General features: G+C 42.0%; 1 protein-coding gene across 1 annotated transcript in view; it reads left to right on the forward strand.

Annotated features, from left to right (window-relative positions):
- The window catches only part of pnpt1 (polyribonucleotide nucleotidyltransferase 1), a 90,972-nt gene that overhangs the window by 67,717 nt on the left and 4,090 nt on the right, over positions 1-19,165 (forward strand). The window contains exons 21-25 of the mRNA XM_078556931.1: positions 1,299-1,362; positions 1,446-1,529; positions 5,315-5,398; positions 15,745-15,851; positions 15,953-16,008. Of these exons, the coding sequence (XP_078413057.1) occupies positions 1,299-1,362; positions 1,446-1,529; positions 5,315-5,398; positions 15,745-15,851; positions 15,953-16,008 (395 nt within the window). The remainder of the gene's footprint in view (positions 1-1,298; positions 1,363-1,445; positions 1,530-5,314; positions 5,399-15,744; positions 15,852-15,952; positions 16,009-19,165) is intronic.

Raw genomic sequence — 19,165 nt, forward strand, 5'->3', positions numbered from 1 at the left:
AATGAAATGAACTTGCATTTATATAGCACTTTTCAAAACCTTCACAAGATGCCCCAAAATACTTCATAACCAATTAATTACTTTAAAGTAGTCATTGTTGTAATTGGGGAAACATCGCAACCGATTTGCTCACAGAAAGATCCCACAAACAGTAATAAGATTTGACACCAGCTAATTTTTTGTAGTGATGATGATTCAGAGATAAAATCGATCAGGTAACTTCTCAGCTGTTCTTCAGATAATGCCGTACAATCTTATACATCCAGCTGAGAGGACTCAAGGAATCTCAGTGTGATGTCTTAGATGATAGTACAAAACTCCCTCAGTTCTGCACTGAAATGTCACCCTAGAATATGCGTGCAAATTTCTGGAGCGGAATTCATGACTTTCTGGCTCCGAGGCAAGAGCATTACTGGCAAGCCAAAGCTGCCATTCACTTATCTATGTCCTCCTGAGATCTTTTTGCAGTCCTATCAATATATGACTCTTTGATTGAAGTGCTTTAAGACCTTCTCTATCCTAAGCAACATTTACCCTAACTGTGTATCCATCAACCAAATTTCCATCTGTGTTGCTACTTTTACCTTATCCAATACTGCTGAATTTTGGTACAAGCCTATTCTGAGACATCTTTTCAATGTTACTGAATGTTGGGCTGGGATGCAAGAATGATTTTGGGATTGTGACACCTATAGTTATTTTAGCCCTTTTAGAAATGGGTCCGTGGTACACCGTATTGCTGTGTCTTGGTTAGCTGGGCAAAGAAAGGATATTGCTAACTTTCTGATGTCTGTTCTTCTGTATATTTAGTTTTATTGTTTGCATTGCATCTGATTTTGTGCACATTTCTGTTATATGCAAAATATTATGCTAAAAAATCTTGAGCATGGAATTTGCATGTGCTGAATTGAATTGCTGAGCGTTTCATACTTTCCAGAATAGCCATTTTCAGAAATTAAAATATGGATTAATATAAATTAATCCTAGTCTCATACATTTTCAGTTCTTCAAGAATGCAGTAACACAAATTACACCCCATGAGAGGTCTGTAATTTATTGAATGGTCCTATTATAATTTTACCATTGTTTCTCCAGTGATTGTATATTTGTAATGAATTGTTTTGAGACACATATTTCAGGTTAATCAAACTCCAGTTACAATAATATTAATTATTTGTTTAGTAAAGCAAATAAACCATCCAGTGTGTCAAATAATATACTGATAAAAATTGATCCAATGGATTTGATGCATATAGTCTTTAGTGCTCCACTGAAGTATATCGTTTATTTTTCCTTAGGCAGATATTAAAATAACAGGACTGCCATTGAAAATTATAATGGAAGCTATCCAACAAGCCTCAGGTAAATCTGACATCCATCTTGCAATATAACTCTGGTTTTAATTGCAATTTGTATTGTTCTAATATTGCTGCTCTTTTAACTAGCTGCCAAGAAGGAAATCTTAAGCATAATGAATAAAGCAATTACTAAACCCAGGGAAAAAAGGAAAGAAAATGGGCCTGTTCTTGGTAAGTTGTAATACAGAATTACCTTTTCCTTTTTTATTATCTGTTAATGTGATTATTAGACAATAGTAAAAAAAAATTTAATATGATTTTAAAAAGCTTCTTTTATACCTAAAAAAAAGACATCTAGCTCCAATGAAAATAAATATCTAACTTGGTCAACATGTGATGTTTTGAAGAATACTTCCTTGTCCATAAAATCCTGACCCTAGGTCAAAAAACATTTAGTGACGAGCAGTTAAGATTCATTGTTTTTTCACATTTATGAAAGTAGCACGTAATTTTTAAAGTAAGTTATTAGTTATACATCAATTTAATTTTGTTTCTGGAATTGAACATTCTCTATTATACTTAATGCTGTACTGTATACAAATAACAGGTTTATTTCTAATCCTTCTAATTTTAAGAATAAACTCAAGAATTCTCCATAAAGGTTGAATGCTAGAAATTAGGCTCAATTCTGGTGAAACATATCAGTGTCGGAATATTGCAACTCTGTTGTGGCACATCCAGCTGTTTTCCTGTTTTGCGCAAAGAGCACTTCATCTGTCAAGAATAATGGGCAGCATCAACAAAGTACAACTTCAGTCACCTGCATCGCATGCAAGTGGCTGAACACATGAACACAAGAAATAGGTGCAGAAGTAGACCATATGGCCCACTGAGCATGCTCCGTCATTCAATACAATTATGGCTAACCTTGGGCTTCCACGTTCCTGCCCACTCGCCATATCCCTTGATTCCCTGAGATACCAAAAATTAGTCTATCCCAACTTAAATGCAGTCAGTGATGGAGCACCTATAACCCTCTAGGGGTAGCGAATTCCAAAGTTTCACAATCTTTGAATGAAGCAATTTCTCCTTATCCTCAGACTCTGTCCTATATTTTAGATTCACCAGCCAGTAGAAATAACCTCTTTGTGTCTACCCTGTTAAACCTCTTAATGACTTTGTATGTTTCAGTGAAATCACTTCTCATTCTTCTAAACTCCAGAGAAAATAGATCCAATTTACTCACCCTCTCATCGTAAGCCAACCCTCTCATCCCAGTACTCAGCCTCTCATCATAAGACAAGTGTGGTAAAGTGAGGCACCCTGTCCCTTTAAGAGATGCAAGTGTACTGATCATGTGACAGCATTGACAAATCACTGTACAGCGCGGGCTCTGGAAACTGAGGTTTCTGAGTGAGCATGTATGATCTGGTGCTCTGCCCTTTGTCTCAATAAGCCATCACAGTTTATTCTTACATCAGTCTCACCCGTTATTGATTGCAAGCAGCAATTGAGGAGAACATAAGGGGTACGGTTAGAGTTTGGTTGGCCACTGAACTCATTTACCCAAGACATGAAAACAAGCCTCTCGTTTTTATTCTCTTATGGGATGTGGGCGTCGGTGGCTAGGCCAGCATTTATTGTCCATCCCTAACTACCCTTGAGAAGGTGGTGGTGAGCTGTCTTCTTGAACTGCTATAGTCCCTGTGGTGTAGGTACGCCCTCAGTGCTGTTAGGGAGGGAGTTCCGGGATTTTGATCCAGTGACAGTGAAGGAATGGCGATATAGCTCCAGGTCAGGCTGGTGAGTGGCTTGGAGGGGAACTTCCAGATGGTGGTGTTCCCATCTATCTGCTGCCCTTGTCCTTCTAGATGGTAAGGTTCGTGGGTTAGGAAGGTGCTGCCTAGGGACCATGGTGAGTCCCTGCAGTGCACCTTGTAGATGGTACACACTGCTGCGACTGTGCAATGGTGGAGGGAGTGAATGTGTGTGGAAGAGGTACCAATCAAGTGGACTGCTTTGTCCTGGATGGTGTCAAGCTTCTTGCTCATCCATGCAAGTGGAGAATATTCCATCACACTCTTGACTAGTGTCTTGTAGATGGTGGACAGGTTTTGGGGAATCAGGAGGTGAGTTACTCACTGCAGAATTCCTAGCCTCCGACCTGCTCTTGTGGCCACAGTATTTATATGGCTAGTCCAGTTCAGTTCCTGGTCAATGTTAACCCCCCTGCATGTTGATAGAGGGGGATTCAGCGATGGCAATGCCATTGAATGTTAAGGGGCGAAGGTTAGATTCTCTCTTGTTGGAGCTGGTCATTGCCTGGCATTTGTGTGGCGCAAACGTTACTTGCCACCTGTCAGCCCAAGCCTGGATATTGTCCAGGTCTTGCTGCATTTGGACATGGACTGCTTCAGTATCTGAGGAGATGCAAATGGTGCTGAACATTGTGCAATCATCAGCAAGCATCCCCACTTCTGACCTTATGATGGAAGGAAGGTCATCGATGAAGCAGCTGAAGTTGATTGGACCTAGGACACTACCCTGAGGAACTCCTGCAGTGATGTCTTGGAACTGAGATGATTGATCTCCAACAACCACAACCATCTTCCTTTGTGCTAAGTATGACTCCAACCAGCGGAGATTTTTCCCCCTGATTCCCATTGACTCCAATTTTGCCAGGGCACCTTCATGCCACACTGGGTCAAATGAGGTCTTGATATTAAGGGCAGTCACTCTGACCTCACCTTGGGAGTTCAGCTCTTTTATCCATGTTTGGATCAAGGCTGTAATGAGTTCGGGAGCTTAGTGACCCTGGCAGAACCCAAACTGAGCATCAGTAAGCAGGTTATTCCTAAGCAAGTGCCGCTTGATAGCACTGTTGATGACCCCTTCCATCACTTTACTGATGATGGAGAGTAGAGGGGAGCCCTGTACAATTGTAGCAGGATTTCTTTATTCCTGTTATCGAAACCCCTCGCAATAAAGACCAACATGTTATTGAAACTGAACTGGACAAGGCATTTTAATAATGTAGCTACAAGAGCAGGTCTGAGGCTAGGAATCCTGCAACAAGTAACTCACCTCCTGACTCCACAAAGCCTATCCGCCATCTACAAGGCACAAGTCAGGAGTGTGATGGAATACTCTCCACTCCCACAACACTCAAGAAGCTTGACACCGTCCAAGACAAAGCAGCCCGCTTGATTGGCACCACATCCACAAACATTCACTCCCTCCACCACTGCGCACAGTGGCCGCAGTGTGTACCATCTACAAGATGCACTGCAGGAATTTACCAAGGCTCCTTCAACAGCACCTTCCAAACCCATGACCACTACCATCTAGAAGGACAAGGGCAGTCGATAGATGGGAACACCACCGCCTGGAATGTTCTCCTCCCAGTCACACACCATCCTGACTTGGAAATCTATCGCTAGTCCTTCACTGTCAGTGGATCAAAATCCTGGAACTCCATTCCTAACAGCACTGTGGGTGTACTTACACCACATGGACTGCAGTGGTTCAAGAAGGCAGCTCACCACCACCACCTCAAAGACAGCTAGGGATGGGCAATAAATGCTGGCCCAGCCAGTGAAGCCCACATCCAGTGAATGATCTTTTTTTTTTTAAAAGTTGCTTTCCTATTTGCTTGCTCTACCTACATGCTAACTTTGAGTCCCTTGTACAGACGCATTCAAGTTTTTCTGAACATCAACATTGATCGGTTTCACTTCTTTTAACAAAGGTCCAAGTGGCAAAAGGTGGTCAGAATGCAGCTAAAGATCCACATCCACTTTCTTTATCACTAGACTTTGAGAAGACAGCTATTTACTTAAAAGTATTTAATTTGTTCCTTCCAAAATTGTTTTGCTGATTAAATCTGATGATTTCCAACAAACGTTTGGTTTATTTTTAATCCAAGAACATTGTACTTGCTTTCATCTGGTTTTTGCCTGTCTTCAATTCAGGAGAAGTAAAACCTGTAAATCAGTACATTTGTTTATATTTTTCAGAAACAGTACAAGTGCCAGTGTCAAAAAGAGCTAGATTTGTTGGTCCAGGTGGTTACAACCTAAGAAAGCTTCAGGCTCAAACTGGTAAGAAAAAAGTTGTCATGTGTTTACACACTGTTCCAAAGCACTTCACATAGTAATGGTATAACTACAGTAACACCAAGCCAAGAGAGAGAATTTAAAAGGTTGACAGAAGACTTGAGCATAAAGATAGCTTTTGAGAAGGTTTCTTAAAGGTGGGAGAAATAGACAGATTTAGGGAGGGAATTCCAGAGGGCAGAGCTAAGCAGCTGCAAAAATGCCACGAAGGAGGGTGCAGGAGTCTATAGATAAAATGGAGCAGGTAAAGATCAATGTCTGTAGGAGGTTGCAGCATTAAGATGGAGTGTGGCCATGGAGGGATTTGAAAACAAAGGATTTAAAATTCAATGCATTGGAGAATGTGTAAGGTTGGGCCTTGGTGTAAATCAAGGTACAGCAACAGCTCCTTTTTGGATAAATTGAAGTTTATGGAAAGGTGGACAAAAGAAGACCATCAAAAAAAGCATCAGAATAATCAAGGCTGGGGATAACTAAAGCATGGTATGCTTTTTAGTAGTAAGCTGTTGAGGAAAAAGTAGAGGTGGAAATTCTGGCCACAATCTTACAATCCTCCTTGGGTATGGGGGTGATGCCAGAGGACAGAAGAATTGAAAATTGCAACCCTGTTTTTTTAAAAGGGGAGAGGAAGAAACACCAACTACAGGCATTCAGCCTAATGTCAATGATGGGGAAATGTTTAGAGCTAATAACCTGGGACAAAATTAATTGACATTTGGAAAATTATGGACTAATAATTGAAAGCCAGCATATATTTTCTAATTTGTTAAGAGTTCTTTGATGGAGTAAAGGTGAAGATTAGTGTTGGTGATGTGTTTATGGACCTTCAAAGATTATTTGACAAAATAGACTTGTTAGCAAAATTAAAGCCCATGGGGTTAAAGGGATAGTGACAGCATAGATGCAAAATTGCTTTTGGGACAGAATACAGAGAGTAGTGGTGAACAGCTATTTTTTAGACTGGAGGTACAGTAGTGCTTCCCAGAGACTGGTATTATGATCACTGCTATTTCTAATATATATTAATGACTTAAACGGGTATAAGGGGGTATACAGAGCATAATTTCAAAGATTCCAGATGATATACACTTATCACAAAATCTCACAGTGCAGAAGAGGCCCTTCGACCCATCGAGTCTGCATCGACACTTATGTATGTACTCAAATCGTTGAAGGTGGTAGGACAAGTTGAGAAGGCTGTCACAAAAACGTATGGATTCTTGACATTTTAATCAAGGAACAGAGTACAAAGACAAGGAAGCTATGCTAAACCTTTATAAAACACTTGTGGGACCTCAACTGGAGTATTGTTTTCAAGTCTGAGTATCACACTTTGAGAAGAATGTCCAGGCTTTGGATAAGATACAGACAAGATTAACTAGAATGGTTCCGTGGATAAGGGACTTCAGTTATGTGGAGACTGGTGAAGCCGGAGTGGTTCTCCTTAAAACAGGGAAGGTGAAGAGAAGGTTTGATAGAGGTTCAAAATCTTGAATGGTTTTGGCAGAGTAAATGAGGAGAAACTGGGCTGAATTTTCTCACCCCATGATGGCTGCAGGGGAACTTTCCCAGCAGCAGACAGGCAGGGAATCAGATCAGCTGCCCGCTCCACAGAGACAGCAAGAAAGTACAGTGCTATAGGTCCCAATTAGGGGCATATTTTGTGGCCTCGCCAGCATTTTGCCACTGGCAGATTGGCCCCTCCATGAATGGAGGCCACCAGCCCAATGGAGGTGGCCTACCCTGCAGCAGGCCGGGGGACCATTGAAGCCGGAAGATCCATTCCCCATTGATAGGACCACCAGCATGAAAGACTGCAGTCTTAGCCAAGCCCAATAACACCGGATGGATCTGCTAGCCTAGATTTTCGGGTTTTTTTCTTCCTCCTTGAGGCTCCTTCAATGTGCCCTACCTGGCTGTACAGCATCCACCTCTCCCAGGGTGACGCTCCAGAGCTGCCGGCTCTGTGGGCCTGCATCCTGACTAGCCTACCTGTCATCCTTAATAGGACGGCAAACGTGGAGGCAGCCAATTTGGACATTGCCTCCCAGAAGATTGTTGAGCCGTACTCGCTGCTGGTCCGAGACCCCCATTTGGTCCAAACATCAAGGCCCCAAAGTCTATGGGAAAACCTAGTCCACTGTGTCCAGTAGCAGAAGGGTTGGCAACCAGAGGACACAAGATTTAAGGTGATTGCCGAAAGAAACAAAGGTTACATGAGGAACCACTATTTTACATAGCAAGTTGTGATCCGGAATACACTGCCTGAAAGGGTGTTGGAAGCAGATTCAATAAGAACGTTCGAAGGTAATTCATAAATGCTTGAAAGGAATATATTTGCAGGGCTTTGGAGAAAAGAGCAGGGGGAGTGGGATTAACTGAATAACTCTACCAAAGAGCTGGCACTGGCATGATAGTCCAAATGATATAGAATGCTGTGTCATTCTATGATTCTGGGAGGGGGGATGTGTTGCAGAGGTGGAAATAAATAGTCTTCATGATTGGCAAGGATGTGGTTTAAATTGCAGATCTTAGCCCATCAGAACCCCACAGTTTTGCGTAATCTTGTTCAGCCTTAGTTACTAGCCAAGGAAGGAAAGAAGTTTGCAGAAGGTGCAGTCATTGACAAGCCCTCACAGGCTTGGAAACTCTCAAGTCATCAGCCAAGAGTATCTCAGCAGTCAGAAGAGTGGTCCGAGCAGCCTGCTGCTGAAGCCACATGGGTTGCATCAGACAGGAATGGTAGCAAAAGGAATAGTAAAGCTTTGTTGTTGCCCAATGGTATGCACATGAGTGTATGAGAAAATGTTGCTTTGAGATGTCTCCGTTCTTTAGTATAAACGCATAAATTTTAATCGTTTGCATCATTTTCCCATCTTACCCATTTGGTAGCTGGGCAGAAAGTCATATTTTAACTTGCTTGATGATGAATGGGAGATATGAATTGTTCGGGACCAATGCAGGGAGATGTGCAATGGGTAGCTGATTGTTGGCTGGACTGCTTTGTGTCAATAACATTGTGGGGCATAGGAAGAGTGGCTGTTGCATGTGGTTCTGGCATCAGTCCACATGTAAAACCTTGCATTAAAAAGGGCATTCTTGGCAGCGATGTAATCAGTTGATACTGCATTGCCTTCATCACCTTTCTCCTCCTTGGAATAGTCCAAAGATCATCTGACCCCGTGCCTTGTTTCTCCTGTGGGTCCAGATGTTGCCGCTGCACATCATTTTGCACAGCATAGAACACCACAGCCATTTGGAAAACCCTTGTTCCGTGCCCATTGAAGGGCGCAAACAGATCTTTTGAGGCTTGTGGGTTCACACATCGACTGATATGGCATTCATTGTACTTCTGTTGGGCTTCATTGGTAAGATTTCTGACAGGTGTCATGAGCCAGTATCGAAGTAAATATGCCTTGTCTTCTAGCAGTCGCCCTTTAAGGGTGCTTGCTGGTCCAAAGACAGCAAGGAGCTTGGACTGCTGCAGGATGATAGCTTCATGGCAGCTCCCTGGGAACCTGCGCCCAACTGCGGAATTAGCTTTTTGTGGTTGCACCCTGAGTGTATATTAAGTTGAAGCCCTTGCAGTTTACAGACACATCTTGTTGATCTGGTGTGCCCAGATTGCTGCACTTGTGCAGTTGATGATGCCCTGCACTTATGAGAAGCCAGCCAGAGATGCAAATCCAAACGCCTGCCAATTGGGAGGTCTTGAATATGTCTCCAGAAGAGCCCCTGGAGCAATCTGGAGGCACAAAAGTTGAAGGTGGTGGTCATTTTGACAGCCACTGGTCACCAGGTCCAGCAGGGAGCATATTTTCTTCTAGGGTCTCTGCCAACATCAAGCATGACAACCTGACCTCCCTGAAGCATTACTGTTCTGACATGTCAAGGAGACTCGGCTTCTGCCCATTTTTATTTTTACTTCTTCACGGGATGTGAGCATTACTCATAAGGCCAGCATTTGAGAAGGTGGTGATGAGCTACCTTCTTCTGCTGCTGCAGTCCATGTAGTATAGGTACAGCCACAATGCTGTTAGGAAGGGAGTTCCAGGATTTTAACCTGGAACAATGATATAGTTCCAAGTCAGGATGGTCTGCTGCCCTTGTTCTTCAAGATGGTAGAGGTCGCAGATTTGGAAGATGCCTTGGCAAGTTGCTGCAGAGCATCTTGTAGATGGTACACACTCCTGCTACTGTGCTTCTGTGGTGGAGGGAGCAAATACTTAAGGCGGTGGACGTGGTGCTAATTAAACTGGCTGTAATGTTGAACTTTAGGAGTGTTATTGGAGCTGCACTCATCCAGGCAAGTAGAGTATTCCATTATACTCCTGACTTTTGCCTTGTAGATGATGGACAGGCTTTGAGGAGTCAGGGGGGTGAGTTACTCACTGCAGGATTCTCAGCCTCTAACCTGCTCTTGTGGCTACAGTATTTATATGCTGGTCCAGTTCAGTTTCTGGTTAATGGTAACCCCCAGGCTGTCTAAGCTTCCTTTTCTGCACTATAAGCATCTCATAAGTATAGCTGCCCAATCTCATTTGTCAACTTAGTTGTCATTCTTTGCATTTCAAATTATCATGGAATATATGTTATATATATAGCCAACAATGCATTGACACAGTATGCACCTGTGATGATACCTTGAATTGCATACATCATTTTAAGGCATTTGATTTCATCCATTGCTCCTGTTTCCCCCATTTTCTCTCCTGAAGGCACTTATTTCAGGCTGGAGTACAGTTTCGTTGGAGTCAAGTTGCTCTAGTTTGGTGTCCCATTGTCCAATCATCAGTTGAATGTCTGGACAATGAGTATCCTTTGGTTATTTCACCTGCTGGCAGGGCATCATAGCTAAACCTGTTCACAACAGGTGTCATCTTTCAATGAATAGTGAATGAGAATCTTTCATGACCTCAGGACATCCCAAAGAACTTCACAGTCAATTAAGTACTTTTTGAAGTGTAGTCACTATTGTAATGGAGGAAACTTGGCTGTCTCTCAAACAGCAATGTGATAATAATCAGAAAGTTATTTTTTTTAGTAACATAGTTGATAAATATTAGCTAGATTTCCAGAGAGACTCCTCTGCTCTTCAAAACATTGCAGTGGGATCTTTTACACCTACCTGAGGGGGCTCATCAGGGGATGAGATTTAAAATCTCATCCAGAAGATGGCACCTCCACAATGCAGCACTCCCTTGGTACTGCATTGAATTGTCAGTCTAGATGTTGTGCTCCAGTCTCCAAAGTGGGACTTACAAAGAGGGGTTTTCCTTGACATGTCAGTCTATAAGAGAGAGACTTGTATACAAATGTTTGCGTAGCTGCTCATTGTTATGACGTTACACACAAGGTTCTGATACAGCAGTCACATGGTGGAATTGAGAGTTTTGGCTCGTTTTTATGAAGGACTTTGTATTATGTGCCAGGGAAGGCCCCAAAACCTGAGGAAATCCCTCCAATTTTTATTTAAAAGAAAAAGTAGATTGATTCCTTTATGCGGTAGTCTGAAGATGACGCAATAGGGTGCTCCTCTCTCTTTGGCAGCCAGAATATTGAGTCTTATGGGGCAAATAGGCACCGACTGCACCCATAATGGTGCAGACCCCATCATTAATAGTGGACGCATTTGGGTGAACAATTCATCAGTTACATGAGATGGCCAGCATTGCAAAATAGCACCAACCTTACCCTGTCTGCAGTCACCAGCAATCTGAAGGAGTAGGACAACCATTTAAACAACCCAAACCCTACTAAATTTCAGCTGTTGGGATTATTGTGCATGAAGTGGTTTTTTGTTGAATATAAATATATTTTGGAAAAGCGTGCCTCCAATTTTTATGTATTTCACTCCTTAGATATTACAGGTGAATGAGCACAGCTGTTTCTGCCCAGATAAATGGAGTATTTAAGACTCTATAACTGCAACTTTGAAATTGAAGTTGATGCAAATGGTTATTGTGCTTTGGCTGATATAAGCTACTGCCCATTTTAAAAATGGTCATTTTTAGTGGTAGGTAGCATCATTGTGCCTGCTTCCTATGCTAATTACATGCTCTCCTAGAGATCTGATTGCGTAGACTCCACTGATTTCAAGCACAGTGTAACTGACAGTAATATATTCCTGACACATCTCAGGGCAGTTAAGTGTAGCATGTGCCATAAGAAGATGTATTAAAATGAAATCAACATCAATTTAGTGGTTGCAGGTCAAGGTGACAAATAATACCAAGACCTACTCTGGTAGAGTTGGCAATCATTTCAGAGAGGAGTCCTTGTAGCCACAGGAGGAACACATTTAAATTTGATCAATTAGGAATGTGCTCCTTGGGTCTCCAGGAGTAAGGCTTCCAGAATCATAGGCTTGGGGTTCGGAATTTTCGAGTATTTGCCTTGACTGCTGAAGCAGAAAATCTCAGTTTTTAAAGTAAAGGAACACTCTGAGCTCACTTTGTGTGGTACATACTATTAAACATTGTTCCTCACCCTCTTCCTTTAATTTCTACTTTCACCCATGTGCCTATCCCTGAGGTACTGCCAAAATGTTGCAGTCAGAGAACTGCAGGATGAAAAAGGTCTGCTCCTTCTGAAACGGGTCGATAGGATCAGTCGCAGTCGAGGCCCAGTCAGATAATTTTATTCCTCTTCTTTGTGAGAAAGAGCATCTGTCCAAACCAAACAGTGACTCAGAACTCTGCACTGCCCACAAAGTGACACAAGGTGTCTCGATGTCCCTGGAGAGGTCTTCCATGTTAGTGTGTACCAGAGGGACTGGAGTATAAAGTCACTGTGGCTGACAGCATTTTGATTTAATTTGATAATGCTTTTTTTGTTTGCTTAGGTCCTTTTAAAAGGGAAAAATTTCTGTTAAATTGAGAGCTGATAGATGATACCATCATCTTTGATAATGAAAAGAGAAGTATCACTGATCATGACATTCTGTGTATGGGCATTGTTTTGCAAATCTGAGGACAGGAATTTGAACAGTGTCAGCAAAGACTTTGGCTGGACAAGCACCTCTATTCCTTCAAAGGCTCCCTGGTTTCTCCCCAAAGAGTAGAAACTGACCTTGTTATGCTTCTCAATTTCAAAGCAGCTATTAAAGCAGGCTCTAAGCTTGTACATGCTGCATCTGATTGAATAGGCAACATGTCAGCAAACATTTGACCCCTCCATGGTACCAATCGGTTGGCTTAGATTTGGTCATGCATTCCTACATAGCATCTATACATCATTCATACTGTGCTCCATGGAGTTGAGTCACCTTTCACACCCACAAATATGTTTCAGCATCTCTATTTCAAGGAATCTGCACTCAGATCTTCATCTCCTGCAATATAGGAGTGGCAGCAAGCAGAATAAACTTAATAGTCACCAGTTAGTAATAAAAATAACATGCCTTTTTTGTAAACTGCAAAACAGCATCATTATTGCAAAGGACAGGCAGAATGTACAGTTATCATTGCCCATTGAATATTTCAACAATACTAAGGATAGTAATTTGTGCATCCTATCAATTATTAAATAGTATTGGACTTGAAAGCATCTTCCTTAAATTGTGCAGGTTTCAATTTAGTTTTACTAAAGTTTAAATACATTTCATTATAGATTGGAGTAAAACTAATTTTGAGGGGATCAGAATGGAACAGTGAAGGTAAACTGGAAAAAAATTGACCAAACAGCAATAGGAAATAGTGAAAAAGGTGATCAGTAGTATTCAACAAAGTATTTCACCAAGCAAACACAAACTAGGAACTATTGAAATTCCATGGATGAATAGAGATGAGAGTAAACTGAAACTAAAGAAAAAAAACATTAAGTACATAACTAACAGATGAGAGAACAAAAGGGATTATGAAGAGGTTAGGAAAGAAGTCAAAAAAATTAGGAAGACAAAGAAGAACTACAAAATTAAATTATCAAAGAATATTTAAAAAGTGTCCTACAGACATACAAATAACAAACGGAAAGCCAGGAAGGGATAGAGCCACTGGGGGGATTCAAAAGATAAACTGACAGCTGACAGTGAAATGGCTGAAATATTGAATAATTACTTTGCGTCAGAATTTATCAGTGAGACTAACAGTGAACATGACATTGGAAGAAGAGACCAAAAGATATATTAAGACAGAGAAGGAAGAATGGAAAGATAATTGTTCAATCCTCTTTAAGTTTCACTAGTTTCATGCCTGATCCAGATGGGTTGTATCCATATAATACTAAAAGACTCTAGAGAAGTGATAACAGAGCCTGTAGAAAAGGGAATAATGTTTGTTGCATGAAAAGATTTTCCTCATGCCTGCTCTGGCTCTTGTACCAATCATCGAAAAGATGTGGCCTCTGGCTACCAACCTTTCAGTCAGTTTCTCTTATTTACTCTGTCTTAACCTGCATGATTTTGAACAACCCCAGTTTCTCCAGTCTATCCACATAACTGTAATCCTTCATCCCTGGAACTATTGGAATAAATCTCTTCTGTGCCCTCTGGAAGCCTTCATGCCCTTCTTAAAGTGTGGTGCCCAGAATTGGACACACTGTTTCAGCTGGGGTAAAACTTGTGTTTTATACCGGGTTAGCATTCTTTACTGAATTTTATACTCTGCATCTGTGTGTTAAGCCCAGGATCCTATTTGCTTCCACTTTCTTAACCTGTCCTGCCATCTTCAGAGATTTCTGCACCAGCACACTCAGGTCCATTTCTTCTTGCATACCTTTTAAAATTGTATCATTTAGCTTGACTTATCATTCTTTCTATCAAAATACATCACCTCTCATGTTTTCAGCTTTGAATTCATCTGTCATGTGCCTGCCCATTCCACCAGCCTGTCTATCTTCCTTACTGTTTACTACACTTGCAAGTAATGTGTCATCTGCAAATTTCGAAATTGTAGCCGGTACCCAAGTCCAACTCATGAATGGATATGAAAAACAACAGTGGTCCTAATACTGAACCCTGGGGAGCACCCTGGGAGTTGAAACTCATAAGAGTGTGATCTACAATGCAAGAGTAAAAAGAGTGAAGAGATTATTGGATGAGATCCAACAGTGTCATGTCTTCATCTACACATTTTTGTCACCTTTTGGATTCAATTTTTGCAATGTCTTCCTTTCTAGCTTCAATCTTCTACTTTCAATAAACTCCAAATTGCCTGGAACTCTGAAACCTGTATTTTGTCCCACAGAAAGTCCAGCTCGCCCACTGGCTCCATCCTCCTTCACCAACCCTCATTCCCAATGCATTACATTTAACATAGTTATCCTAGCCTTCAAATCCCTCCATTGTCTATTCCCACACTATCTCTGCAATTACCTCCACCTGGCATCTCTTTCTGCATCCTCTATTCTTCTGACTGGTATTTTCTTCATTCGCCCCTCCATTTTCCCCACTATTAATTGCAGAACCTTTCAAACATTTTGATAACACTTTCTGAAATTCCCCCCATAAACCCCTTTGCCTTCCTTCTTCTCTACTCAATTTCAATAACCTTCTCAAAACCATATTTTCAATCAGACCTTTAGTCGCACCTCTTAATCTCTTCCTTGAGCATCAGCATTCGTTTCCTTTGTGTATTTTATTTTCTCTTCTTCAAAATACCTTGGGATGTTTTTTACTTTGGCCAAAGTTCCACTCCTGATCATTACCCAATGTTATTTTTCTTTCTCTATTCACTGAGACCAATTGTCATCAAACTTAGAGCCATCAACAATACCAACAACTTGTATTTATATAGCACCTTTAATGTAATAAAACATCTCAGGTCACTTCACCAGTGCATTACAAAACAAAATTGGACACTGAACCATATAAGGAGATATTAGGGCAGATGGCCAAAAGCTTGGTTAAAGAGCTATGCATTAGGGAGCTTCTTAAAAGAGTAAAGAAAAGTTTAGCAAAGGATTCCAGAGCTAAGGGTCTTAGCGGCTGAACACATGGCCACCAGTGATGGAGCAATGAAATCAGGGATGCTCAAGGAGCAGAGATATCTGAGGGTTGTGGAGCTTAAGGAGATTACTGAGATAGGGAGGATATGAGGCCATGGAAGGATTTAAAAATAAGGATGACAATTTTAAAATCGAGGCGTTGCTTAACGGAGCCGGCATCCGTCAGTGAGCAGAGGAGTAATGGATGAATGGCAAGTTGAATACAGGCAAATGAGTTTTGAGTGACCTCAAGTTACAGAGGATAGAACGTGGGAGGCCAGCCAGGAGTATATCATAGTCTGTATGACTCAACTATTCAATTTTTCCAGTAGAACCATGAGAGCCTCCCATAAATACTTTGGAGGTATTATTTATCAAACAAAATTATTCTTCTGTTTCTTTCAAAGGAGTTACAATATCTCAAGTAGATGAAGAAACATTCTCAGTATTTGCGCCAACTCCAAGTGCTATGCATGAAGCTAGCGAGTTTATAAGTGAACTCTGCAAGGATGATGTAAGTCTAAGCATGAATTTGTATTTTAGCCTGTTTGTATGTTTATTTATTCTATATTAAAACAAATTGGGACTAATTTTTTCCATTCACTTGTTCCACAGCAAGAACAGCAACTTGAATTTGGTGCAGTTTACACTGCCACCATAACTGAAATAAGGTAAATCTAAAAATAAAAGTCATATTAAATACTGATATGAGTAGAGCCTAGTGAGTAGAGTAGTGAACAGAAAACCTCTTGATTTCATATTAAATATCTTTGTGTTTCAGAGAATTCAGTTGCATAAGATGATCTGTTAACAAAGGAATAGAATTTCCAGTTTATAACCCCAAAGGCATAAATAGAATCTCTGGATCTGAGATCAGTGAAGCTGCTAATCATGGATATGATGCATGTTATTAGTTTCTGTACATTTAGATTGGCATGTTCCATTACTTGACTGGCCTGTTTTTGGCCAGGTCCCCAGCAATGGTGTTACTGGAATGCTGCTGTAAAGGCAGAAAATGGATAACATTTTCTTGCATGCATGGCTCTTATCAGGTACTCATAGAGCAGCATAAGCAAAAATAATGGATAGAAAAGTCAACAGGTCGGATTGACCAATCCTTCTGCTGTAGGAGAGATGTTAGCTATAGTTTGGCCAGCTGCAAAATAAAACTCCATTCCAGCAATGTAATTTAATCTGTGCCCTAAGAGGAACATATTCTACTCCATTTTCCATTTCTCCTTCTGTAATAGCTTTATTGAGTGAGGCTGCCAGTTCAGTGTCAAATTGCAGATAATTTGCCCTGTGGGTCTGCACCCGCTTTTGGTCCTACTTTGAAATAAAAACTGGAAGTGCTGGAAATACTCAGCAGGTTTGGCAGCATCTGTGGAGAGAGAAAAACAGAGTTAACATTTTAAGTCAATATGACTCTCCTTCAGAACTGAAGGGAGGTAGAAGTGTGATGAGTTTTATGTCACTGAAAGGGAGGAGCAGGGGAACGATAAAATGGAAAGTCTGAGATAGGGTGGGAAAGATTAAATGACAAAGATGTCATGAAATAAAGAAAAAGGGAGTGGTTATGGTTGTAGTAAAGAAACAGAGCGTTCTCCAGAGCACTCACCAGAGTGAGCGTGAATGGCAGAATAATGAACAACTCTAACTGAAAGCATAAACATGAGAAACAGGATTGAGACTGGCATATGGCAAAAAAAAAATCAAACTGAGGAACAGAGTTCATGGCCTGAAATTGTTAAACTCAATGTTGAGTCTAGGAGGCTGTAAAGTGCCTAATCAGAAGATGAAGGTGCAATCCTTCCAGTCTCCAGATCATCGGAGACTGGATGTAAGATGGAAGATGCGCATTAGGACCCTGTGGAAGTCCTGACACGCGGACCAACGTGGGAATTGCCCAGGAAGTTTAAACTTCCTATGAACAATCCCCCTACTGCCTGGGACCTTGCGTGAATGTTTAGCTTAGAGTCAGAGACTTGATACAGATCTGTGCAACTTACCTTAATAGTTAGCCAGGAAATGTTAGATGGTTTAATACTTGGGGAGCTCCACAATCAATCCACCGCCTAGCCCCCAACCCACAAATCGCCCTCCCTGACTACAGACCCCCAACCCAACACGTCTATGCCCCCCCGACCCAACGCGTCTACACCCCCCCCAGACTCGACGCATCTACACAACCCCCCCCCCCACCCACAACCCGACCCGACCAGCCACTCCCTACCCAACCTCTGTTCCTCAACCTAGCCCGACTAACCCCCAACCTGACCCGACCACCCACCCAACCCAACCTGACTATACCCACTGACCCGACCCAGCTTGACCACCCCCCACAACCTGACCCGACTACCCCCCTGACCTGGCTACACCACCCAATTCGACCCATGTCCCCACCCCCCTGACCCGTCTAGGCCCCCAACCCACCCCAACTAGACCTGAGTACCGCCCAACCTGACCCAAATATGCCCCCCCCCCAGCCCGCCTCTGACCCAAGCTGACTATGGTACCCCACCCCCACCAACCAGACCTGACCCAACACCCTGACCTGACTACACCCCTGCCAACCTGACCGAGCCCGTGTACACTCGCCAACCCGACTACACCCCTCCCCCCAAACTGACGATGCCACCCCTGACCATATGAAATAGTAGGTCAAGTAGGCCTGCTCCACTATTCAATAAGATCATGGCTGATCCGTTTGTGTTTCGAGTTCCAAATTCCCATCTATCTCCTATAACCTTTGATTCCCTTGCCTAACATGAATCTATCTACCTCTGCCTTAAAAATGCTCAATGACCCCTCTTCCACCACCTTCTGAGGCAAAGAGTTCCTAAGTCGCACAACCCTCTGAGAGAAAAATTTCTCCTCAACTCCGTCCTATAAGAGCAATCCTAATTTTAAAACACTGCCCCCTAGCTCTGGACTCCCCCATAGGAGGAAACATCCTTTCCATGTCCACCTTGCCAATAGCTTTCAGGACCTTTTATACTTCAATCAAGTCATCCCTCACTCTTCTAAACTCCAGTGGAAACAAGCCCAGCCTGTCCAACCTGTCCTCATAAGACAAGATCCTCATTCCAGGTATCAATCTAGTATACCTCCTCTGAACCGCCTCTAACGCATTTACATCCTCCTTTAAATAAGGAGACCAAAATTGCGCACACTACTCGAGATGTGGTCTCATCAATGCCCTATATAACTAAAGCATAACACCTTAGCTTTTATGTTCAATTCCTCCCGTAATAAAGGATAGCATTCCTTTAGCCGCCTTAATTTCTAGCTGTACCTGCATACTAACTTTTTGTGATTCATGCTCTAGAACACCTAGATCCCTCTGCACCTTGGAATCCTGCAGCTGTTCTCCATTTAAGTAATACTCTGCCTTTTTATTCTTCCTGCCAAAGTGAACAACTTCACATTTTCCTACATTATACTCCATCTGCCAGATTTTTGCCCAGTCATTCAACCCACTCATATCTGTCTGCAACCTCCTTATGTCCTCTTCACAACAGACTTTCCTACCTATCTTTGTGTTGTCTGCAAGTTTCACAACCATGCCTTCACTCCCCTCATCTAAGTCATTGATGTAAATTGTAAAAAGTTGAGGCCCCAGCACACAGCCCTTCAGGACTCCAATCAGATAAAGACCCATTTATGCATACTCTCCGTTTTCTGCCAGCCAACCAATCTTCTATCCATGCTAATATGCTACCCCCTATGCCATGAGCTTTTATTTTCCACAATAACCTTTGATGTGACACTTCATCAAATGCCTTCTGGAAATCCAAGTACAGTCCATCTACAAGTTTCCCTTTATCC

This window comes from Cetorhinus maximus, chromosome 14, assembly GCF_964194155.1.
Source record: "Cetorhinus maximus chromosome 14, sCetMax3.hap1.1, whole genome shotgun sequence".
Taxonomy (NCBI): Eukaryota; Metazoa; Chordata; class Chondrichthyes; order Lamniformes; family Cetorhinidae; genus Cetorhinus; species Cetorhinus maximus.